We start from the raw sequence: 27,177 nt of genomic DNA, 5'->3' as shown, positions 1-27,177 counted from the left end.
CGCTGGCTCAAGGTATATTGCAACAGCGTATGCACTTAAGAAAAAACCCTTGCCGGGGAGAATTTTGCCTCATTCAATGAAAAGTGCGGCTACCACCACTGCCTGGGCCACCCAAGCTTCTGTCAGTGACATTTGCAGGGCAGCCACCTGGACTTCCTTGACACCTTTTATCCGCCACTACAAGGTCGACTCCTTTGCCTTGGCTGAGGCGTACTTTGGACGGCGTGTGCTGCAGTCAATGTGTCCTACTGCCACCCGGGAGCAGGCAGCCTCCCGCCCATCATCTCACTATCTTGGGTATATCCCACGCTTTGGATTCTCCAAGCAGCGCGCTGGAGAATGGATGTTTTACCTGAACGTCCCTTCTAGGCGCACTGCTGGAGAATCCAACCCACCCTTTTCGGCTTCTGTCTCTTGGGCCAGTTAGCTCTTTTCACACACTCTTTTCATCTACACCTTCATGAACAAACTGGAGCTCAGCCGAGCGAAGGAGGTGTGGTCAAGGAAATTTAAAGAAACATACACTCAGTCTCTAGCAAATAGATGAAGAATAACCCAAGTTTTGGATTCTCCAGCAGCGCGCATAGAAGGAATGTTCAGGTAAGACAAAGTCCATTTTGATAGTTTTTCTGAATGTAAATAGGGTTAGTGCTGACCTGACCTTGCTCCAAGGAAGATCAGTAATTATTGGCCAGAGTTATTGAGGCTAGGCCTTATAGAAGAAAGCTGCAGAATAAGAACTGCTGGGAAGTATTCTGTACCTCTGGGATAGAAGAAAAATACGTTAAAACTAACATGCAAATGTATTTTCCTTCTAGGGAAGAAGGACCTTCTTTAACCCAGTATATTTATTGGTTTTAAGAAGATAGGAAGAAGCTGTAGAATATGAAAATATTGCTGAGTATTCTAACAATATATCTTAAAATATATATTTTATATATATAAAATATAGGAGATTATATTTTGAGAGCAACATGCTACAAATATTCATTCAAATATAATATAAAACCTTTGCCTCTTGGTTAACTTCTAATTATTCTAGTAGATGTTCCAGCTGGCAGGAGCCAAGAAGCAATGGGCTTCACATTTTGCATAGGTACAGTACTTATAAATGAAAAACCAGGATTCTGTGTAATTGTATCAAACACATAGCTTGCTTTTCTAGTGAGCAAGATGAAAGCATCTTGTTGACTTTACAGAGATTGATTACCCAGCCACAAGTTATAGTTTTCATAGTTGAACACTACCCTTTCATAAAATTGTACAATTTGGAATCTTTTATAAATTAATATAAACATAATACTTACATGTAAATATTTATTGTTTTATTAGCTCATCAGATTTACATCCACTTTTCATTCAGAACCTAAGGTATTGCATTCCCTTTTCCATATATAAACAAGGCAGAGAGAAAATGGCTGGGTCAAAGTTGTCAAGTAACCTCCTATGGCAGTGATGGCTACCCTTTTTGCCATCACGTGCCAGGAGGGGGGGCGGGGGAGGGTCGCGCACGCATGTACCCACCCACCCCCACTCCTGGCACATGATGGCCTGGTAGGCCCGTTTTTATTTCTTACCTGGTTCCAGATCCTCTCTATGCATCTGGGAAGGGCGAAAACAGCCTTTCCCACTCCCTTGGAGGCCCTATGGAGGCTGAAAGGGCCCATTTCCCAACTTTCGGTGGGACGGGAAGTGACATTTTTTGCTGTCCCCAGCCTTCAGAACCTCTCTAGGAGTCTCTAGGAGCTTCTCTAGGAATCTCTGGAGTCTGGGGACAGGAAAAATCGTCACTTCCTGTCCCACCGGGAGTCGGGAAATGGGCCCTTTCAGCCTCCATAGGGCCTCCAAGGGAGTGGGAAAGGCTGTTTTTGCCCTTCCCAGATGCATAGAAAGGATCTGGAGCCAGGTAAGAAAGAAAAACGGGCCTTCCCCACCCACCCCCAGGCCCTCCAGAGGCAGGAAACAGCCTGTTTCCCTACTTCTGGTGGGCCCAGAAGGCCCGAAAATCAGCTGGCCGGCGCGCACATGCACCCCAGAGCTGAGCTGGCGTGCCCACTAATATGGCTCCGCGTGCCACCTGTGGCATGCGTGCCATAGGTTCGCCATCACGGTTCTATGGGTTCCCTGAGAGGGAAGTAGAACATAGACAGCCCTATTGCCCCAAACCTCATCACTGTAGCAAAATATTGACTCATGTTGATCTTTGGATCTATATTTGTTGCTCCAAAACCTGGTTATGAAAGTACATGTACCGTGTTTCCCTGAAAATAAGACCGTGTCTTATATTTTTTTTAACCCCGAAATAAGCGCTTGGCCTTATTTTCAGGGAGGTCTCATTATTTTGGGGCGCGTGGAGCAAGACGGGGCTCCTCTTGCTACCTTACCAGATTTCCAGCTCTTTCTCCCTAACCCTACCCAGAGGAAATGGTGGGGACAGGCTGAGCATGCGGTTAAATATTTTGGGGGAGGGCTTATTTTTGGGGAGGGCTTATTTTAGCACATGAGCTCAAAAGCCCGATTGGGCTTATTATCAGGGGATGTCTAATTTTCAGGGAAACAGGGTATTAAAATCAATGTTGCAACCTTTGTCTGATTTACAGTTTAATATATCTTTTATGAGAGTTTAAAAATTAAACAGGATTCTAGGTTGTTTTGGGTATCATTTGATCATGGTACAAAATAATTACAAGATTTGTAGTGTATAAACTTTCTTCTAAGAACATGCTGACTTCATTTTAAAATAGTAGATTCCCTTCCCAGCATATAAACAAAGTGACAATCTAAAGATGGCCACAAGTGTCACTGTTGTCTTTAATTTTTTTTCAGCAAGTTGAAAGCATTGTTCAGAGTCTCATTTGTTGATACACTGCAAACAAATACAGCTGTATTTACTATAAAGATTCATGCTGTGGAGTTGAATAGATCAAGGATCAATTAAATCTTTTATTTGGAGATCTTCAAGTCTCTGCCTTCCCTCCATTAATTAAGATTTCCCTCCTGTGTGCTAAATCCTAACAAAGTAAAACTATGTATTAGCAAGGAATAGCCTTGTTGTTTTGTAAGTCTTCAAATATATATATTTCTGTCTTGAAATTGTTTGTTATATGTATATTTTTATCTTATCCTTGCACAAATAAATATTTTAATATCATTAAGGATTGTTAATTTGTAATGCCTCTTCAAATCATTAAAGCAAATGAAATATCCTGGTGTTTTATCTTACCTAGCATTGCAAATAATAGCTATGGTAACTAGAAAGCACTTAGCAAGTTGGGTTTTTTCCTCCATATTTCAATAGGTGTTAATCAAAATATGAAGAGAAGAAGAGTGAGTTTGCACACAGTTGCTTCCCGTCTCTTAATCATAATATAATTGACATCAGGACACAGTCATAGGTTTCTGATGGATAATATCTCCCAAAGCAGCCTACGCAGTCTAGACAATAGTGTGCTGTGAGTAGAGATCAAGGATACTATAGATAGTGTTTATGAGAGAAGCAGCCAAAATGTTAACTGTTTCACCAAGTTGAAAAATCCATGAGTCTCTAGGTAGGTACAGATTTCTCATATTTTAGTGGTAGAAACATATTTTCATTTTCAATGTAAATTTGTTATAATATGTATTCAGCAGGGATTTTTTAAAACCATATTCTGGACTGCCCTGTGTTTGTAGTATTGTTCAAATGTCTGTTTTCCATTCTGGACTAATACTAAGGGCAAATTTTTATAATGTATAACTTTTCATGGCATATACAAAATAGTGGATAAATCTTTAGTGTCATAATGTGTTCTGTTAATAATGAAGGAAATATTTGGAAGAGCCTGTGACTTGAAGTTTTCTCCTGTTTTCACATTACAAAGAATGGCAGACATGAACTTATTGGGAGGGACTGCTGTAGCTGATCTCCTGCTTGTGACATTTTCACTGGCCTCTGGTTAGACTGTATCAGAACAAAATATGGAGGACTAGATTTATTTTAGTTAGTTAGTTAGTTAGTTAGTTAGTTAGTTAGTTAGTTAGTTAGTTAGTAGATTTCTATGCCGCCCTTCTCCCATAGGACTCGGGGCGGCTCACAGAATAAAAAACTTATAACACTAAATAAAACTAAAAACATCCAAATGTAAAAACCCCAACAACTAAAATCTCATAACTGATCAGGGAATTTGCTGAAAAAGCCATGTCTTCAGTTTGGCATGGAGGTCAGGGGCTGTCCGAAGCCCGGTGGGTAATTCATTCCAGAGGGTTGGTGCGGCCACCGAGAACGCCCTCATCCTGGGGGCCACCAGGCATTGTCTGGCCGATGGCACCCGGAGGAGGCAGTCCTATGTAACCGCAGTGGGAGGCCGATAGGAGGTGGTCCTGCAAGTACTACTACTACATGCCATGTAGGGCTTTATAGGTCAAGACCAGCATCTTGAAGCGGATCCGAAGGGCCACCGGTAACCAGTGCAGCTCGCGCAGGAGAGGTGTTACATGGGAATAACGGGAGGCTCCCGTAACAACCCGCGCGGCTGCATTCTGGACCAGTTGAAGCCTCCGGGTGCATCCCAAGGGCAGCCCCATGTAGAGGGCATTGCAGTAATCCAGCCGAGAAATAATGAGAGCATGAGTGATTGTACAAAGGGCATCTCTGTCTAGGAAAGGGTGCAACTGGCGCACTAGGCAAACCTGTACAAAAGCCCCCCTTGTCATGGCCGTCAGATGATCCACCAGGGACAGCCGAGGATCAAGGAGGACGCCTAGATTACGAACCCTTTCAGAGGGAGTCAGCAACTCCCCTCCCATCTGAAGTGGTGGGGGTACTAGATCAGGAGACGCCGGCATCCACAACCACTCAGTCTTGGAGAGGTTGAGTCTGAGCCTGTTCCTACCCATCCAGACCCGTACCGCCTTCAGGCACTGGGACATCATGGAAAGGGCAACACTGGGTTGGTCCGGGATGGAGATGTAGAGCTGGGTATCATCAGCATACTGATGATACCTCACCCCAAAACTACGAATAATCTCACCCAGCAGCTTCATAAAGATGTTAAAGAGTAGGGGGGAGAGAACCGACCCCTACGGCACCCCACAAGTGAAGGGCCTCTGGGAGGATAGATGGCCTTTTGATGTAATAGTCTATAACTTTATGATATTTATATTTGTATAGTTATATTGCAATCATCTCTCCCTATGCTTATGTAAACTTAAGAATGAACCCTTGCAATAGATATTGAAATAAATCTGGATTACATACTAGCCTTCTTACTAAATAAATAATTTTCAAACTATGAAATACTTTTTCTTCACTGCTTTTTCCCCCAAGCTAATATCCTGGGATAGATCAATAAGTTTGAACAATTCTTGAACCCTGCTTGTTAGACATAGATTATAATATTTCTCAATACTATTTTATACCATAGTACACAATATAAGTGTATCTTTGGAGTGAAATGAATAGTGAATCAAGGGGAAATTAATGTTATTTAATCATGTTCTGTGAAATTGGGCAAAAGGAGTGAAATAACAAAGGTGCACTAGAAAGCTACAAAAACTGCTTCCATATCCTTATAAGAAAAAAAATGGTTATAACTATTACACATGCTAGTTATATTGGTATATTGAGATAGTTTTGAGAATATTCTAAAAATATATATTTTCCTATATGTTTTACTGCTTTGTAAAAATCTAAACAAAAGCCCTATGCTTTCTTAGGTGGACATTGGGTTTCTGAGATCTGAAATTTGTCTTACCTTTTTAAAGAAGGAAAGCTTGAGAGAAATATATCTGAGTAGCTTATATATATATAATAGTTTATGCTTTTAGAAAGTGTAGTGTTATAAAATGTTGAAGAGCTTTCTTTTAAGTTTCTAGTCATTTGTTTATCTTCAACTCCCCCCCCCCCCGATCCTTTTCCTGGTTTTCCTTTCTGCTGAGTAACAGTCAGCTTTTATTGGTATCCCTTGTTAAATTTTTCCATTCTGTTTTGAAGTAGAAACACGTTCTACTTTTGTGGTCTTGAAGGAAGCTAAAAACATCATGCTCAATTTCCTGTTATTTCTATAGACAGCTCTTTCCTGATTGTGACTCTCTTCCTCCTTGCTGCTGGCATAAGCTTCTTTCTAGCTTAGGAGCACTTAGTTGTCACCTCATTCAGTTCATGCAGCATTGGCTGAAAGAATAGCCTCAGGCTTCTATTCCTCCTCCCTTCCATAACTCTACTAGTACCATGGAGAAAGAACTAGATTGCTGTGAACATTGCCAGGAACTGACATTGAATCCCTAATGACAGCAAGAAACAGTGTGGTTGAAATCTATGTTGCTTCTTCTGCATCTGAACCAAGAAGAAAGGAAGTGAGATTAGATTTCGGATGCCTGTATTACTCTTCCATGAACTCCATCATGAAGTTGTAACACTTTTTAAGAGGAATAGACGTTTGTTTGTTATATTTGTTACATTTATTATAATGATAAAGCCGCCCATCTTTCAACCAACTGTAGGTGGCTCCCATTTAAAATTTAAAAGACATACAAAATCATTTTAAACTATAATTTTCAATTATTCAGTAACATAAATGCTGGGAAGACTTACAAGTTGCACCTCCTATTATTGATGCAGATTTGTTTTCTTAACTTAAAGTTATGTTGACAAAGTTGACTTTAAAAAACTTGGAAAATATTGCTAGTCATCAGTTGATATGTTGAATTTATATGCAACTGAAGTAGAAATTCCTTGTAATACATTTTCTTAAACAAATGTTCTCAGGCTATTAGAGTTCCCTCATGCACCTGGGACATCATTTTGGAATTATATTTCACAACCACTATGGCAACCATGGTCTTGTCCCAGGTAATCTCAGATCTAGCACATATAGGTAGAGACACATCAGATTTCTTTATCTCTGACCTGCTGGTACAGGACATTGAATATGTTTTGATGTATCAGTTCTTGACCTAGATGAGTTTTACTGCCTTCTAAGATCTACTCAGATTCACATGTAAATCCAAAGCCACTTTTCTCAATAATCCAGTGGGCAGTTCTGTTGAGTGCCTGGTTATCTTCTTGGATTGGAAATCAGTTCAAGCTCTTGACACAATTGTCTCTGAGTTGCCTCTGACAGCTAATTCTGAAGATCATTTTGATTTCTGAGAAACTGAGAATAAAGCCACAGAATGACATCTGGAGCACTAATGGAAGAGAATGAAAAATGAATCTGATTGAGCATATATTCAGTCTCGAGTGTAGTGATAAGGCCAGAGAAGCATCTCCATCATAATTATGTCAGATGGTAACCGTCCAGTGGTACTGATAAGGCTTCAAATTTCCTTAGGTGACACTATCTTTTTACATATACTTTACGAGTAGAAATCATTGTCAGAGTTTTGATTCTAAATGAATTAATAACTGTGGCAGCATCTATTAAATGAGATTCCTTTTGGTCTGCAGACACTGATGAAATGGATAAGATCTGTGATTTAAACCATGTCCATCCATCAGGAAATGGGCTGGTAATAATCAGAAGGAAGTTATGTCAATAGACTTGAAGGAAACTTTCCTATGTTTCCTTCAAGCAATGTACCTTTTTCCTGGACCTGATCATATTAGATGCCAGTCTCCCAAGTTTTCTTTTGGAGATAAGGCTATTGAAAATGCAGTGAGGCATGAGTTGCAGAGCACTCTAGAAGAATTATATATATATATATATTTAGTTCTTTGCTATCAGGTTAAGGCTAGGGTTTACATCAAAACCTAAATGGGACTGTATACTCCTTGTGGTTCTGTTACATATCTTAGAAGACTTCAATAGTATTGACCATACTAACCTTCTGGACCTCCTGCAAGACTTGGGGATTAAAGTATTGTTTCATGATGATTTTGTTCCTTCCCTGAACAATTGATGGGTATGTATGTGTGTGTGAAATAGATGTTAAGCTCATGGATCCTCTTTGTGACACATGCCCCAGAGATTGTCCTTCTACCCACTTCATAATATATACATGAAACCACTGGGAGAGGTTGGAGAGAGTATCAATTCTTCAAGATAGGCTACAACAGGAAACAGATACTGCTAAGCTTATAGGAATACTACTTTATTGTTACTGAGTATAATGGCAGTTTCTCCTATGCTTCCTTTTATACCAAACAGAATCAAGGGAGGGTTATTTTGAATTTCTCTCATACCTCTCTCTTTGCCAGGACTGAGTTATCTTTTATTTTCTTTAAGTGCTTTTGCCAAATTTATTTTCACATTCCTCTACATCATACTGCTGATACTCAGCAACTGAATGGGAAAGTAGTGGTTTTAGATGAGGAAGCCTTTATCCAGTATTGATTGGTGCATCAGTAGCAGCCCTACTTGGATCAAGGGGCTGGAAATGGTAGCTCTTATATTACTGTGTGACTACTGAAGATTGCTGCAATGCATTCACTATGTAACAATATTTGCAAATCACTTGGAAACTACTTTGTGCGAACTGCAGTACTTGGTTATGGATAGGTGAGAACCTCCATAACTATATAACACAGGTGCCATAATCCCTGCTCTGTTTTTGGTTTTGCCCTCTATTTTATGGATAGCCTCATTATTGTTAGGCTGGCATACACTTGGAGGACATTCTGGAAATTGTTTAAAAAGGAATTTTTCCAGAAAGTGTTTGGGAATAGGCAGTTTGTGTTTGCAAATTTTTTGAAGATAAATACCTTGGAGATTACAGCAGCATACAAATTAGGCAGGCAGGCAGGCAGATAGAATTCCTTTCTGTATTTGCCATGCACAAATAAAAAATTTGCAGCTGGTTGAAATGACAAGAAATGGAGCACATTGTCAACCGCTAAAGCATTTCATAATGCTTAGTGAATATGCATGCATGTTTCCAAACACTATTGCTCGATCAGTCTATCTGAAACTACATCACTACATAATCTATGCAAATAATAAAACATACTGTAATCACTGTTCAAAGAAATTTAGGGGAATGTGATAGTTAACATTAAGAGCTTTTCTTCAAACTTGGAATAGTTTTTGTTGCTTTCGCTTGTCTTCATAGCTTTTGACACAATTTAAACCATGGCAATACCTAACAGGCTAATCTAGTTATCTCTGTAAATCTCCTTCAAGGCTGTCATAATTACTAAGTACCTCATATTTTCCTGTTTTTATGCTGTTTTATGGGGAAGAGACATTGTGGACCACAAACTTAAGCTTGAACAATGGGTTTTAGCCTCATTCCCTGTTCCTGAGCTTCCTGAATACTTACTATCCCCCCACCCCCTATAATCTCTTAGTTTTTTGGAATAAATTGGAGGAGGGGAAAGCAAAAAAAAATGATTAGGTGCCATTCTATCAGTGACTTGAAATTTTTAGAACAAAATCCAGTTAATTATACCATTCTTTGTAAATGTAAGTGATTTTATGAAGCAGTTTAGATTTGTATACTTTCTTCTGTTTATTGACTTTGGCAGTAGAATGCATTCTTCAAGTGGCCACGTAATCCCATATGCTTTGGATCATTTGGCATAACATAAGTAAGAAGAAAATAATTACTGTATAATTTAATGAAAGAGCACTTTCTCACCAAATGCTAAACATATATTGTACAAATGTTTATTTATATATAATTTATATTAGAAATGTTCACAGAGATAAAAGATAAACATGAGTAATATAAAGTAAGATTAAAGAGCAATAAAAAAGGAAAATGTAAGGTGGGAAATTAAGAAAATGTAATTAAGAAATAGAAAAACAAAGTTGTGTAAAGAAGTGACTTCCAATCTTCTTTACAGTAGTTACAAATTTATCTTCTCTCATTAAAGTTACATGCATTGTACAAATGCTTTTAATATGGTTTAAGTTATTTTTTTCTGGTTCCTTAATACAAATTTGCCTAAAATATACATCATGTTTTCTAAATAAGTTTAAGTAATTTTAATAGGCTTACAGTTTATTTTAAAGATACACAGCAAAGAAGTATAAATAAATCAATCACCTAGCAATTCTCATAGAAAATCTGATCCCTTATGTATTTCTTTATAGCCCCTAATTTTATTTATTTATCAAATTTAGAAACAAATTTAGAATTTCCCCTTATATATTATATTTTTTCTTCAATTTCTAATAAATTACATGGAAGATTTAGAGCAAAACCAAGGATTTTCTTGAGTTTGAGTGTTGTGATCATTGAATAGATGTAGACATCTTGATGGATTGTCCTACATTAAAGCCAGACATTCTTGTTGGAAGATCTCCCATTTACTACAGAGGCAAAGTGGGAAGAGTCTGAAAGTGCTTTCTAGGGGATATGATCATCCCATGTTTTTTCCTTGCTTTATGCCAAAGTGTATGTATGGCCATCAGCTCTGCTGTCCCTCAGCCTTTACAGATCTCCAACCTTTCTATCCAGTTCCTTCTTTCCTCCCTTAGATTTCCATCAAATAACTAATTATAGTTTCTCAGAAAGAATCTTTTCAATATTGGATTATACCCTAAAACACTTAGCACTTGTGGTAGTAAATACTGTTTTACTAATACACTTGGTGGATTTGGTACAATCCTGTACTTAAATATTTTAATACAAAAAATAAAGAGGGAAGTGGGTATTTTTAAAAAAAAAAAAAAATTCTAACACTAGTTGAGAATAAAATTATTTCATGGTTTTAGCTATGAAAACCAGCTAAGTGATTTTGGGCCAGTCATTTTCTCTCAGCCCAACATTCCTCACAGGGCTGTTGTGGGGAGTAGGATGGAGGTGTATTGGATGTGTTTGCCACCTTGAGCTATTTATAAAGATAATAAAGGAGCGATACAAATACATAAATTTCATAGACTGATGTGGATATTATCCATCTCTAGTTAAAAAGAGTAGTACTGTATAATATTTCATTCATCATCTTCACTGTTTTTGAATTTCTTTAGCTAACTCTTCTACCAATCAAAAGCAATATATTTCTGGCTTTCAAAATAGTTGTAATAAATGGGTTGCTGAAAAAAATATTGATCTTTTAAAAAATTATTTTAATATTATGCTCTTGTCAAGTAACTTTGTTAATGTATACATGCGTCTTCTCTTTCTATATAGGAAGGAGCTTCAGCACGAAAGACTCAGACCCCAGCAGCACAACCTGTGGCAAGGCCAGGTAAAAGCAGTATATTTATCTATCATAGTATGAAACATAAACTTTTTTTTTAAAAAAAAAAAACACTGTGTCAGAAATGCAAACCCATTTTCAAATTCACTCTGACTTGCTGTGGAAACTACTGAAGCTTTCACTTTTAAATTATGATTTTTCCCCATAAAAATCAAATGAATACATTTACATTTCTGCTTGTATATGTGATAATGTGATACAATAATTACAAGAATGTATGCATTCTGTAAATTTCAGGTACTTTTAGAATCATTTCTTTCCTATGTACAGTAATCTTTGGAAGGTATGCAAAAATACTAGGGATCTCTACCATATCATATTATTGTTTGTTAATCTACAGCCATGATGGCGAACCTATGGCATGTGTGCCCAAAGTGGCATGTGGAGCCATGTCGCCTGGCATGCGTGGCATCGCCCGTTCCTCTTCTGGGTTTCTGGTGTGCATGCACACGCGATGATCATCTGGCCTTTGTGAGTGTGGCAATGCTGGAACCTGGAAGAGCTGGTCTTCCGTTTTCTGGTGTGAGCATACATGTTGGCCAGCTGATCGGGACGTGTGCATGTGCGGCACTAACTGGAAGACTTACTTGCCCCAAACCAAAAGTACCCCCTGAGCAGCTCTTCTTCCTGGTTGCGGCCCTGACAAGTGCACACATGTGTGCAAAGTGCTCCCTTTTCAATACCTGGTGCCTCATGCATGCCATCACTAATCTATAGTATCCAGGATTTTGAGAAGAAGTAGGTAAACCTAGCAAAAAGTATGATGTGATCATATTCTGAAAAAAGCTTAGTCATCTTTCAGTACCTGTAATATTTATATGACTCCACTGTATTTCATTTCTTCTGATGCATTTCAGAAGATAGTGCTTGATATATGTAATACATTATATACTTTAATAATGAATGTCATATAAGTACTTCAAAGGCTGAATAATGACTGTTGGGCTTCAGGTTTATAGACATTTGAGGGGAACATGCCTTTTATTAAAAGTAATACAATACGAAGGTTTAAAAAAAGAAATAAAATAGAGTTCTATATGAATTCTATAATGTCTTAATGGCACAGCCACAATTAAAAACAAAGCACACTCTTCAGCTTTTATAAACAAAAGTACTTGCAGGATTTTTTCCAGTAATAAAGAAAAACTGCTGGTTAAATAGCCATCACTAAAAAAATATGTATGCATCCATTCTAAAGTATTTATCTTGTGTTGCTAAACTTTCTTCTAAAACTGATTTCAGAATAGAATGCTAATGTATTTGAAGTAGCATAATGTTGGGATTTTATACTGGTTTTGTTATCTTTGCAGTTGTGTGCCAGTGCTTAGAAAGGTCATACTGCCTGTCATAGTTATCTCACCAGGGCTGTTGAGAATAAGAATGTGCTTGGAACTGACAAGCAATGATATGAAAAGAGTAGAAATAGCAAGAGCTGAAATGCATCTGGATAATTTCTGGATAACTGCCGCACATGAGGTCACACTGCCAGATGCGATTTCACACATATTAACTGAAAGCTCTGCACAAGCTTCATCAGTACAAAAGCAAGTCCATATCAAGATTGACCTTCCATAATGCAGGATACAAAGAAATAAAGCACCTAGTGCTTTCCCTCAGGGGTTCTCTAGGAAAAAAATGCTTACATTTCTTTAGTATTTTTATCTATTTATTCCCTATCATTTTAAAATATGAATTTTTAATAGAGTCTCATAGACCACAAAGTATTTGAAGTCAGTGTGATGTGATCCACAAACCTTGGATGTAAAATCATTACATTGTATTGGAAAGGCCAGCACCCAATCCCCAATATTTTTTAGTCTGTTTTTCAAGCTTATTACAGTCATTTTGATTTTATTTTTATTTTCTAGAGTCACCTATCATCAATTTGGATCAACCATAGATGTAATTAACATTGTCCTACCTCTGCAAAAATAGAGGGCCCAGGACTGAAATCTGTGGCATCTGTTTTGATACTTAACTCCTGGTAGATGTCAAACTGTTGATGAATTTGTGCATTCATTTAATTGTCATTTCATCAAACCCATACTTTACTAGCTTGCTAATCAGAATGCCATGCTTTAATTTCTCAAATGTTTTTGCTTAAATTAAGATGTATCAACTATTATACTACTACTACTACTATTACTACAGTTATCTAATGAAAAAATGAGATATGGTTAGAAAACTAAGGGTACATTTGCCTCCCTTCAATCACCCAGCCTATCAAAGACAATACATGAAGACTCAACCAGACAATCAACAAATTTCTTCAGTATTTTTGATTACAGTTTATTTGTCCTTGGTGCCACATTTGTTCAAAGTAAAAAGATATTTCTTGGTAATGTTTTTGTCAATCTCAAACTTCAGTCCTTTCAATCCATTGTTTACAGTTTTCTAGTAAGTTTTGTCTGCAGAGTTCAGTCAGTCTTCATATCTGTTTCTTAAGTCACAACTAGTAAAAAAGGTTTTTTTTATTCCCTATTGGTTACATAGGGCTTTTCCTCTTAAATTTTGCTGCTAAACTCCTGTTCGTTTGCTTAATTTGTTCCCTTAATTTACTCTTTTAAAACTGATTGTATATCTTTCTTAATGTATCTGAAGCAGCCTCTGCTTACTCAGCAAGAACCATTCAAAATGTTTACTTAACACGCAATGCTTTTGAGCATTAGCTTTCCTGAACATTTTGCAACAAAAGAAGACACAGGTAATCCTTGAATTACATCACAATTAGGACCAGAATTTCCATTGCTAAGCAAGGCATTTGTTAAGTGAATTGTGCCTGATTTTTCAACCTTTTTTTGCCATGGTTGTTTAGTGAATCACTAAAGTTGTTAAGTGAATCACATCATTAAGTGAATCTGGCTTGCCCCATTGACTTTGCTTGTCAGAGAAGGCAGCTGGAAAGGTCACAAATGGTGATCACATGACATCAGGATGCTGGAACAATAATAAATACATGCCCATTGCCAATGATCCAAATTTTGATCACATGATTGTGGAGATGCTGCAGCTGTCGTAAGTGCAAGTACTGGTTATAAGTTATTTTTTTCCGGTGCCAGTGTATTTTTGAATGGTTGTAAGTTAAGGACTACCTGTACTGTTCTTATAGCTCTGAAACCCCATCTTAATATATCTTTTATTATATTCATCCACTGTTAAGAATTTTAGCCAAATGATATGCAAGAATCAAAACTCATAGTTGAGTCCTCAGTGTCCATTGAAGAAGCAGAGGTACCTTGTATTTGGTAGTTGAAAAGAAAGGATATTCTTACATACTTATGTCAGCAAAATAGATTTAAAGGGTGATTGCTAATTTTTCGTGTAATTTAGTTAATCCAGCAACACGATATTGTTATTTTTGTTAATAATATGTTATTTACATGAAGCTTTTCCACACTGAAACCTTCAGGTATCCAAGGCATTTAACACCCATGCTCCTTTTTGTGTCTGAAATATTAAGCACTGGAATTATATGCTTTGAAAGTGCAGAGAGCATTAAGAAAGAGGGAAATTTCATTAATTCAAAACTTAATACAGCTATTCTGTGCTTTTTTCCTATAGTTTCTCAAGCAAGACCTCCTCCAAATCAAAAAAAAGGTGAGTTGTTTTCAATTTTACAGCTGTTTTCATCTTATCAAATTGACATTATGGATTTTGTCATAAATTTATTAATTAGCATTTTAATTTGTATTTTAGTATAATTGTTCAGCCAAAGCTTGAAAAGTTTGATGAAAGTTGCCTTTTATTTGCTTTAAAAATATGTATCTTTCTATAGGATCACGAACACCAATTATCATTATTCCAGCAGCTACCACTTCGTTAATTACTATGCTTAATGCAAAAGACCTTTTGCAGGATCTCAAGTAAGTAACTAAAAGATACACAGGGTAAAAGTCTCTTTTCAAGGATAAATGAAGCACTTTGGCAGCCTTGACTAGGATTTATATATATTGGGTTGTGCGTCACTTGCAGCATTCCTAGATTGAACGCCTTGCTCGTGGTCCACTCATGCCCTTGTAGTCTCCAATTTAGATTATTGCAACATATTGTACATGAAGTTGCCCTTAAGGACATTTGGTGCAGACGTGTGGGCAGTTAATGGTGTCAGTTTTTCAGCATATGCAATATCATTGCACCATCAGCTTCATTGGCTTCCAGTATGCTTCTCAGTAGAAATCAAGGTGCTGATAAAAGTTTTCATGGCTTGGCACTGGGCTACTTACAAGACTGTCTCTCCTTGTTTTTAACCATTCCCTCCAGTCTGGCAGGAGGGTTTCCTTTGCTGATGGGTACCATCAGCTAAGGAAGTTCAGGTGGTGCGGCGCAGCCCTGGAGGAGGACCTTTTCTGCCACGGTGCCCGCCCTTTAAAACATCATTCCACTTGAGATTAAGTCAGCCTCTACTCTGCTGGCCTTTTGCAAGGCCCTGGAAATCCGATCCAAGCATGAGGCCCCAGGAGTGTGATAGAATTCATCTTTTTTTGATATTTATGAATGGTTTTTTCCCCCAATTTTTATATTATATGTTGTATTTATTTTATTGTAAGCCACCCACAGTCACTCATGAGAGTCAAGTGGCTAAATCAATACATAAATGTAAATGAAATAGATTTGCATTTTATAACAGCTGTTTTTATTGTATATGAAAATTGCATCTCAACAAAACAAATGAAGAAATGCACTCAGAATTGAACAAAAATAAGGATTTATTTGTGAAGTCAATTGTTCTCTAGGGTGTTCACTTCTTGGACATTCAGTTTACTTTGCTTCTTGGCTGCATAATGCTTTTCTATGTCTAGCAGATAGTTCCCCATATTAAGCATGGGAGCCATTAGATTTGAACTGATTTCTCCTTATTTTTCAAAGAACATGCTATGCATATTTAACCATTATTAATAAACCATGCAAGGCCAACATTGAAGTAGTGTACGTGAGGGACGTTCATGAGACTCTAAAAATTGAATATGTAGCACTCCGGTACTGAATATAGTCAGGTCTTCATTCTTACCTGCTTTACCAGCTTTATGCAAATGCTTACTCCCTAAATCATCTCAGTGAGCTAGTGATAAATCCAACAACACAAATAAGTACTGCGTATGTCCTGTGCTGATACACTATGATTTTCAGATCTAAATTATAATATGATGTGCCAAAAAATTGTATTGGCTGACCTATGGAATTGTGAATGTAAAATTGAGGGAGGCGTACCAGTTCATTGCCTTGAGTTTTGGAGGACAAGCAAGATATTAATTCAATGTTGACAATGTGGTAGATAAATCTCCCACAATGAATGCCAATACATTAATTAAAAGAAAAAATAAGACAACTATCCTTTTACCTTTTCAGTTGCAACAGTGCCCTGGTGACCTTGCCTGAATTGTAATGGCTTGAAGCTCTAATTAGCTGGTGAAGGGAAATTCTGACTTTATAAAAACAGGAATTATAATCAAACTAAACCTTTCTTCAGTACAGACATATCCCACATCAATTATTCCTTATCTGTGCTTCAGGAATCACATATAATCAGAGAGAATAGTGAAGGTGTTCCCTGGTCCTATTTCTCTCCTCTCCCACCAATTCACTCAAAACTTGAGATTGCTAATTTTTTCCAGGTTTTTAAGAGAAGAATAGATATACCCAGGCACCATCAATTATGTAATGGTTCTCAAATAGTGTAGTTTAGTGATCTGCATAAAATAAATGATAATGAAGTACTGTCCAGTGTCATTTTATAATTACTATTTTCTGTACCACATCAATTTTTTCTATTTATGTTTTATTCTATTTATTTAGATGAGCAGCAGAATTGTTGCTTTACCAGTAAAAAAAAACCTTTAAAAGATTCTATCTTAAAATTGTAGGATATGAAAGTTCTACAGGAAGCTTAAATATTCTTTATTATATATTTTTCTTTTATCTGGGTTTTTGGTTGATACCTTGGTAACAAATATGGGTTTGAATATTTGTTCAAGAGAGTATGGGACAGGGCAGAATGAATTGTTAGGGAAAAGCAGCGATGGAAAAGAGTTAAATACTTGTCCTTGCAGCTTTTTCTACTATAAATCACTTCCTCTCATTATTATTTTGCGTCAATATAAAGGGAGCTGGGCCATTGCCTCCATGATTAGTTTGATGTTGTACCTCTTCCTTTAGAAACAGTAAAGTAATCAATCATATTTTGCTTTTAAGATGTTTTTCAATATGTATAACACATATTGGTTGTTGGAAAGTAAGCAAATCAAAGGTCAAGCAGAATTTGCTGTTGATCTTTTTTCTACTTTCTTTTTGCACCTCATGAAGCTGTATTGATTGTTTACTGTTAAAACTGTCCCTCTATCATCCTATAGGTACCATATTTTGCCATTAAAGATTTGAGATATTGAGGAATCTTACTCTGTTGTAAAAGAAGTTGGTGTGCAGTATAATTATGATTGATATTCTGTTCAAGTAATTTTCATTCATTTATATAACTCCACATTCTGTTTTATTGTGGATCCAACATCACTTCCTAGTCTCTGTTGCTATTTTCCATTTCATTCGTGTGCCTATTATTCTATGTATTTTCCAAAAAAGGGTTAAAGGAAGAAATGACAATTTTTCATTGAAAGAATTAAATGTTTGATTGGATAATTGTTGGATCTTCACAGTAGGTGACCAACAAGGAAAAAAGAATTATAAAGATTTCTATCTGGGGTTTTTAATGTCAGGATTAGGAATAAAGTATAGAATGTTGAAAACTGATAGAATTTTGAGTCCTCAATTATTAGTAAACTGGTGAAGGAAGAGTCTTTTTTAACAATTTGAATTGTCTCTTGCTGGGCTTTTTGTAATTAACTTCCATTCACTAATGAACTCCTTTTTTATCTTTATTTATATTCAGTATTCCTTCTACTGTTTTTCCAGACTCACCAACAATCTTTTATAAACATTTAAAAGAACTTTAGAAAAAAAATTTCTTGCGGCGTAAGTTTCCTGAGACCTTAGACATGCACACAAATAATGTGTTCTCTGTTATAGTTAAAATTCTGTTATAGGTTAAAACATACTAAAATCTGATCAAAAAGAATGCAAAGTAGTACCATTCAACAAATGAAATCATCATATTTCTCAATCAGTTATTTTAAAAAAACTGCTTACCATGTCTACCTAAACTACATGCAGTTAAGAAGGAAACTGGTGCTGTCTTTTATGGAAAAATGAATGGGTTCTGCATTAAATCTGTGGAGCAATTAGTTAATCATCAACTTGTATTGAAAAGACATGCATATGCTATGTATATGTACATAGCTTTTATTATATTAAAAGCCTAATTATCTTCATTTATCTCCATACACTTTTGGTAACTTGTCTAAAAAGAAATTATTATAGTTCATCACAGCACAAATGTTACATTTGTGTACACATCTCCTATCTGTGCTTAAAAAAATGGCTTAAAGTTTTGTTTCATGTCTTAATTCCCTTTCAAAACATATCTTTCCTCCTTTCCATTGTTAGCATCCCTTGTGGAATTCTAGTATTATTGTTGAATAGTGATAGCTACCCTTAACTACAAATAGTCCTCGATTTACAACCACAGTTGGGACCAGAATTTCCATTGCTAAGCAAGGTAGTCGGTAAGTGTGTCGCACCCTTTTTGCCACAATTTATTAGTGAATCTGCAATCCTTAAGCAAATCCAGTTTTCCTCCATGAACTTTGCTTGTTGGAAGCTGGCGGGGAAGGTTGTAAATCATGATCATGTGACCTTGGGATGTTGCATCATAAATACAATACTTTGCCAAGCATCCAAATTTTGATCACATGACCATGGGGATGCTGCAATGGTTGTAAGGGTGAGGACTGGTCATAAGTCACTTTTTTCAATGCTAGTGTAATTTTGAATCGTTGCTAAACAAATACCGTAGTTGTAAGTCAAGGGCTATCAGTATCCACTTTCTCACTATAGAGTTGAATTAGAATGGATGACTTCCTCTTTACAAGGGTTTGCCAACTTCTCTAATTCTCACACTGAAAAGTGATAGCAAAAGTTTGAAATAGTCTCATGGAGCAAATTTAAAGAGTACAAGGTATTGAAGTGTATGAGGAAAACTAGTAATATAATTTTTTTAATTATATCTTTAGCTATATAAATTTGCTAATAAAATAAAATAATTTCCTGATCTGATAAGGGGACCAGCTTGTAGTTATATGTAGTTTTAGGATATAAATTCGAATTGAAATCATTGTTTAAAAGCTAATTACAGTAAATCAGCAATAGACATAGCTTTAATTATTGTAAAGATAAAGTTTGAGAAATTTACATGGGAAAGTTATAACAGAGTTATTTGGTCTTTGGCGTTCCCTGTCTGAATAAATTCACATTTGGTTGTTTTATTTTATGATTGATAAATTGATCTTCACAATCATTTGTGTTACATACACAGAAAACAACCAGAAATATAAGAGATAGGGTGGATTGGTGCCAAAAATATTCACAACTTTTTTCAGTATAAATAAATTACAAAAGCAAAATTAATAAAATATGAAACCACTTGCTGAATTCTCAATTGCTATATCTCCATTATTTGCACACAGAAGAATTTCAGTTGCATTGCCATGGAAATACTACTAAGATATCTTGAAGGTGATTAGGAAAAAAGGAAGTCTTAAAAACAAGAGGTTTCTTCTCACATGATGGCATGTTTGCTCCCCAAATATAAATATATATTAAAATGATCTTTCAACATTTTAGGGGTTTTTTCTTATTTCAGTAGCATGATTTTATTTGCATTATACCAGTCTCTCAAAACCTATTTTATTTATTTCATATTGAAAAGGCATGGCAGTCTAGAGTGTGTGATTTTCTTATTTTAACTTCATATTTGTTTGGAAACATCAGCAGCAGACCACAAGCATTAGCCTATACTGATAAATTTCTTTAGTTAAACCGATGGAAATTAACAGGGCATTTAGTTATGATTATGTTAGAATTGACTATCTTTAAAGAGAAGCTATTTATTACTTTCAAAAGCAAACAAATTTCATTGTTTAAATATAGTGTTTATGTTTACTCATTAGCATTGTTGCACTTACAAAAATATATGTAAAGGTTTGGCAGTAGGAGGTTGTCTTTTTCTTCATAGCACACATAATTATTTTTTATATTAATAAAGATCTTAGTAGAATCATACTCTTTCAATTTCCATAAAACATATTCTTAGGTAAATAGATTTGTATCTTGCTACTATAGTGTTGATATTCTCCTCTAATCTGAGTTTCCAACTTTTAAACAAATTTCATGAACAATTGAATGTCCAAATTGGAAAAAAAAACAACTATAAGTCAACCCATTAGCACTATTCTTGCCATCATGGATGATACTAAAGTTGAATATTTTTTAAATAAATTAATAGTTATTCATTAGAAATTGTGTTTACTTTGACACTGAGCAGAATCTGCTGCTAAACTGAACCTTAATATTAGCAGCCTAAAACAGTGATTACTGCTAGGCTACCTAACTTTCCTTTTCCTTAGTTGAAACAGTGCCATCTTAGAAGACTTTGTGACTTAAAATTTATTAAACCAAGTCTCATTAGCACCAAATTTAGCCTGATAAATTAGTCCACAATACAAGTAGACCTCGATTTAACAACCACAATTGGGAATTTCCATAGCTAAGCAAGGTGGCTATTAAGTGAATCGCACCTGGTTTTATAAACTTCTTGCCACAATTGTTAAGTGAATCACTGCAATTGTTAGGTTAAATTATGCAAGTGTTATGCAAATCTGGCTTCCCCCATTGACTTTGCTTATCAGAAGCTGGCTAGGAAGGATGCAAATGGTGATCACAAGATCTCGGGATCCTGCAACCATCATAAATACATACCTGTTGCCAAGAATCCAAATTATGATCATGTGACCATGGAGATGCTGTGATGATTGTAAGTGCAAGGACCAGTTGTAAGCCACTTCCTTTGAGTGCTGTTGTAACTTTGAATAGTTGCTAAATTAATGGGCATAAGTTGAAGACTACCTGTTTGACTTCTTAATGGTTTATGCTCCAGGAGACTTAACATAGTAACTTGTAGATAATTGAAATGATGTTACTTGATTTGTTCAATACTTATCAAGGGACATTTTTTAAAAAATCAGAAATCAAAATCATTTTATAGTCCAGTACAATCCATCTCCTGAATTATTTCCATAGTAGGTTTTTACTTTGACTATATAAAGTCAGTACCAATCTACAGTATTAATTTTTTAACCACCTCTATTTTTAAGGTTTGTACCATCTGATGAAAAGAAAAAGCAAGGCTGTCAGCGAGAGAATGAAACTTTAATACAAAGAAGGAAAGACCAAATGCAGCCTGGTGGAACTACAGTCAGTGTTACAGTGCCATATCGTGTAGTTGATCAGCCTCTTAAACTCATGCCTCAAGATTGGTAAGAGAGAGCGTTTTGTTGCAATTGGTGTTGTCTTCCTCAACCAAATCTAAAATCAATATAGTTGTAAATAATTTATTAGTCATTATCCTGAATACTTTACTTTAGATACAGAGCCATCTGCTAACCTCCTTACATGCATAATTTGTTCAAAGTTACAATGGTGCTGAAAGGTAAATTGCATTCAGTCCTCACATATATGACCATCACAGCATCCCTGTGGTCATGTGATCAAAATTCAGACATTTGGCAAAGCGCATGTGTTTATGCTGTTTGTATAGGATGAGGGTGAATGCTCGTTCTCCATGTTCTGTCCTGGTCTTCGCAGAAGCAAGAAACAGAAAAACCCCTCTTTATTTACACCTTGTGAATTAAAGGCATTCACCCACAAAGTCCAGGCAAAAGTCCTGCAAGGGGTTAACTGAAGCAATAGGCCTTATCAGCTTGTTACAATAATTGCAAGGCCATGAGCACCTAGCCAAAAGGCTGCAAGTTAAATCAGTTCAAATAAACAAACCTCAGTTCTGGCAAGGCAGTCTTTGTCGCAGGAAACACAATGAGCAAAATCTCCAGAAATGCAAATGGTTGTCTGCTACGACCATCACTCCCTTTTCCTCCTATTTATTCCCCAGCCAGGGAGGGGCCATTCAGCATCCACATTTGTTGTGCTTCCCGAGTTGACTCCTTGTCCTCCGTTGTTCACCTCTCCTATCTGTTCTGTGCATCTGGAACAGGCCACAGCTGTTCCTCCTCCAAACTCATCTCTGACTCCAAAGGCAGCTGCCTCTCTGGTGGCTGGGAAATGCTGGACGACCCTGGCTCTATCTCTGTGTCCGATGCTGACCATCCATCAGAGCCTTCTCCAGGCTCCAGAACTGGCCCAAGTTCTTCCCCAACCTCCTCATCATCCGAGTCTGCCACCAGCTCGGCTGGCAGCTGGCAGGCCACAACACTCTGAGCTTGTAGGTTGGTTTCCGAATGTTTCGTTATCAGGTTAGGTAACATCTATAGCCGAGATGTATGACTGTGTCAGTGACCCAGGATCATGTGATCACTATTTGTGACCTTCCCCAGAGGGCTTCTGACAAAGTCAATGAGGGAAGCCAAATATGCTTAATCACTGTATGATTCACTTAATGATAAAAAAAAAAAAAGAATCATAAAATTGGGCATCATTCACTTAACAATTACACTACTTAGTTTCCAGTCCTAATTATGGTAGTAAGTGAAGAACTTCCTATAATACTGCTTTCTTATACCTGGAACCTTTGTGAACATCAACTGGAACATGGCTAAGTTAAAAGCATACTATAGCATGATAGAGAACTGCATAGTTAAACTTTGAGCTTTATAGGAGCTTTATAGCATTTTGCTGGGTTTCTTTGAGTTAGTAGAACTGCAGTTCTCTGTCCCTGAACTGCAATTCTCAACTGGCAAAAAGAAAGTTGAGTTCTCTTTCCCCAAATTACAAAAAACATTGCATTACATTTTTGCAGTAGCTCCAAAAAAAATTTCTGCTCATTATTTCACTATTCCAAATTCAATACTTTTTTTTGTAATGATTTACCTATAATATTTTTATCCTAGCCATCAAGGAAAAATATTTCAAAGTGATTCACGCACACAAAAAAAAACCAAACAATTCACTTATCATATGAATTAAGATTATAAATTTACGGGGGGGGGGGGTTCATTTGTTTTGTTTGTTTCTTTGTTTGTTTGTTTTAATAATGTTTTGAGTCAGTAGTTTAATCTTCAATGTTCTCAAATGTAACAAAACCAGGATACATTTGAATAAGTGCACTGACTTATGAACAAAACATTTTTGTTTGAAACAAGAACAAAAAATATTAATGTTTTTAGGATAACAGCTTCGTTCTTCCACTTAATCCATTACTGAAGTTTTTGTGACTGAAATCTGAGTGCATCTCTCTCTTTTTATACCTATATTTTAGGGATCGTGTTGTGGCTGTGTTTGTCCAAGGTCCTGCCTGGCAATTTAAGGGCTGGCCATGGCTACTACCTGATGGATCACCTGTGGATATTTTTGCAAAAAGTAAGGTTTTTACTTTGATGTAATTTTATGCAGTGTATTCATTCATAAATTATCTTTATTATGTCTTGATGTTAAAGTCTGGTGGTACTGTCAAAACTGCTGTGGTCTCATTAAATATTCAGTTAGTTAGCAAACACAGCTTGCAGTCCAGCTTCTATTAATTTATTTATTGTGTTTATACTGTATCTTTCTTCTATGAGTGCAAGGAAATGTACATAACACTCCTTTAAAAAAAAACTGTGAGATAAATTGGGCTCAGAGAGACTAACTGGCCCAGAGCCATCTGGGAAGCATCTATGGCTGACCTTGAATTTTAACCTAGCTATTGAATGCAATAGAACCAGTCAGATTGAGAATTGAGAAGTCAGGCTAAGAAGTGAAAAAAGAACCAAGATGTAAGTAACCTCTATGGGGTTTTCCTATTATCATAAAGAAGGTACCAGTAATCATCCTTAAAAAACAGGAACACAGAGAAGGTTGAAATGATAATAATGTAAATATTATCTCCAAACCACTTCTGAGGTTTGTTGCTAGTAATATGTAGCTCTTGACCTTCAAAAATGAAATCAAATGTTAGCAAAGGTAAACTACTTCTTTCTAATATGAAGACTACCACGGTTTTAAAGCATGTTTACCTATATCAAATTACAAAATTTATTGTAGACTGACATCTTTAAAAAATAAGAAAAAAAAGAAGAGGAAATCATTGAAAAAAGCAATCCCCTGAAAGATTAACCAAAGCAGTGGAGACCTAAAACAAAATTTCTTTATTGAAATACTCTAAAAAAGACAAACAGAAGATCCCCAACAGTAGATGGCCAAAGAATTATACAGTAGATAGAAAAGATTCACGAGCAGTCATAAAGAACCCCAACTCTACATCAGTGATAAGACAATCATCAAATCTAACCTTGAGGCTAATGCTTCAGGTTTTCTGTCAACGCTAATTACATTTTTTTAACCCAACAGTTGACATTGTTATTAATTATAATATATCTTTTTCATATTTCTTCACAAAATGCAAGTCTCTACTTTGTTACCTGCCTTCTGCTTTATTCCTCAGGGTCATTTTAAACTGAATTACAGTATCAAAGGGCATTCTGAATGCCAACAAACTTTCTTAGTTCTATACCAGCGGACACCAACTGGTGGTCCGTGGACTACTGGTGGTCCACGAGAAAATTTTGGCGGTCCGCAGAAAAATTATTTGCATTTTTTTATATTGCACTAAATCAAGGGTCCTCAAACTATGGCCCCTGGGCCGGATACATGCAATGAACACTTGTGTTGCTGCAGAGAGTCTTCCCTTTCTTTTTGTGCGGGTTGGAGGGGGGCAGAAATTCCAACTTGGGGTCTGCTTCAGCCTCCTTGTGTGGTGCTTTGGACAAAGGCTGGAGGGAAGTGCTGTTGGTGGCACAGAGCCAGAGGGCCTCGTTCCAGTGGGACTGCATCATGGCCTGGAACTGGCTGACCATCTCAGCCTGCTGAGCCTCCAGGTACTGGTACCTGGCCTTGCACTCCTGCAGGTCTTCCCTCTGCTTGGAAAGCCTATGTTCATAGTCCTGAGTGAGGTGCTTCTGCTGAGCCTCCTTCTTGGTCAGATCCAATTTGAACTGAGCCAGCTGTTTTGCCAACTCTTTCTTGTGGTGGCTGCTTAGCTCCAACAACTGCTTCCTGTTGGGGCTCTAAGGAGGCCAGGTGGAGAGGCAAGGAGTGACTGGCAGGAGAGGGGTGAGTAGAGGCCAGCAAGGCGCCCCACAATGTGAGTGACATTGAGTTGGCCACGCCCACCCAGTCACATGACCACCTAGCCACACCTACCCAGCCGGTCATTAAGCAGATTATATTAGTGGTCCACAGGATTTAAAATTATGACTTTAGTGGTCCCTGAGGTCCGAAAGGTTGGGGACCCCTGTTCTATACAATCTTCTTACTTATCCCAGGAAACATGATTTAAACATAAGCATTAAATTCTTAACTATGAAAATCTGCTTTTAAAGGCTTTTAACTTCGCAAGGATTACAATGAGATGCAAGAAGTCTAAATGTATTGTACAACTCTTTGATTAGATTTTATCTGCAGTATCTCACATCAGCATTTATGCTAGCCAAAATCCTATCCTAGGCCAGAGGTCTGCAGCTTTTGATCTTTAATCCCTCTATTTGTGGACTGTGCACTGTGTGCTCCTATAAAAATAATTTATTTTATCCCATTAGTTCACAACTGTTTGTGAGGAAGTTAACATTTGGAATGGAAACTTTTATATTTTGGCATTTTAACCAACATAAATGTTTTATTTGAATGCCATTTTAAAGGTCTAGTCACAATCACATGTTAATGCAAGTCTATTGAACTTGAAGATCACTTTTTGTGGATGGATTCTTATTCACAAAACTTTCCCTACTGAGAATATCTGTTTGATATTCATAGATTTATTTGTTAAGTGCATGCATTCTCCATTTAGATATAGATAATATACTTTTAAGTATATTTAATATACTTCCTTTTTAAAGGAAAGTTGGTGTCTAAAATATAAGATTAGACTTAAAAAAAATTGCTAAGAATATTCTTAATACATAAAGTTGATATATTTAATTTAAGTTTTGAATGAAAAAAAAATCCACTTTTCCTATATCTGCTACCAGATGTTAAGCTCCCAAGTGGGGTGTGTGTGTATGTGTGTACAGTATATATAATCAAATACTTTGTCTTGATGGTTTGAATTCATAGGTAATATACTGTAGTGCATCTTGCCATTTAATACATTTTCCCATGTGGGTATGATCCATCTCACAAATTTGGATTGGAACCAGTATTTGGATATCAGTTCTGGGAGCTCTCTAAGCACAATTCTACTAGAACACTCCCATTACTGGAAGGAAGAGGCTGGAAATCTTTGGCTATTTCTTCCTCCATCTTTGGATTATAACCATAGTATTCAAATGTTTCTTGACTGACATTGCTGTTTTCTGTACCAGCAGTTCTTCATTGGTTATATGAGAATGTGAAATATAGCCATGTAAATTATGAGTCTTTATACTGTTGATGTATATTAGTGTTAGGTTTTTTTAAAAAAAAATCTTAGATTTTTATCCTGCCAGATGCTCAAGGTTGCATTCATAGCATGTGTCCCAAAATTTTATCAAAACAATCCTATGAAGCAAGTTGGGCTGAGAGAAAGTAACTAGCTCAAAGTCAGTTAATAAATTTGCATAGCTGAGTGTGGATTTGAGCCACAGCTTAACTACCAAGGGAAACATAGGAATTGATCATGTAATTGATAATTAATGAAGATGAAAAAATTACATGATACTTTTTTGGGATAGTTTTCTATAGGATTTAATATTCAATATCATTGATTTAATAAGCATTTTGATTTTTAACATAAATCTAAAGGGTATAGAAGAAGGAATATGTTTGGAAGCAGCACAGGCACACAGCCTCTGATTATGTTTGATTCATCAGTTAATAATTCAGTTAATATTATTCAGTTAATAAAACTGTTCACATTTGATTGACTAAAATATTGTCCACATTTTGGCAAGTGATATTATGTAACTTCTACTTCAGGTAAA

The 27,177-nt window shown here is 36.5% G+C and overlaps 1 protein-coding gene across 1 annotated transcript in view; it reads left to right on the top strand.

The window, feature by feature from the left end:
* Positions 1–27,177, top strand: part of CDC73 (cell division cycle 73) — a 108,050-nt gene that overhangs the window by 76,524 nt on the left and 4,349 nt on the right. Inside the window, exons 11-15 of the mRNA XM_034409585.3 lie at positions 11,056–11,113; positions 14,687–14,722; positions 14,901–14,988; positions 21,385–21,546; positions 23,502–23,602. Of these exons, the coding sequence (XP_034265476.1) occupies positions 11,056–11,113; positions 14,687–14,722; positions 14,901–14,988; positions 21,385–21,546; positions 23,502–23,602 (445 nt within the window). The remainder of the gene's footprint in view (positions 1–11,055; positions 11,114–14,686; positions 14,723–14,900; positions 14,989–21,384; positions 21,547–23,501; positions 23,603–27,177) is intronic.

Source organism: Pantherophis guttatus, chromosome 3, assembly GCF_059756535.1.
Source record: "Pantherophis guttatus breed Tessera chromosome 3, ASM5975653v1, whole genome shotgun sequence".
NCBI classification, from domain to species: Eukaryota; Metazoa; Chordata; class Lepidosauria; order Squamata; family Colubridae; genus Pantherophis; species Pantherophis guttatus.
The sequence above is the reverse complement of the archived record's forward strand: the minus strand, read 5'-3'. Positions and strand labels throughout refer to the sequence as shown.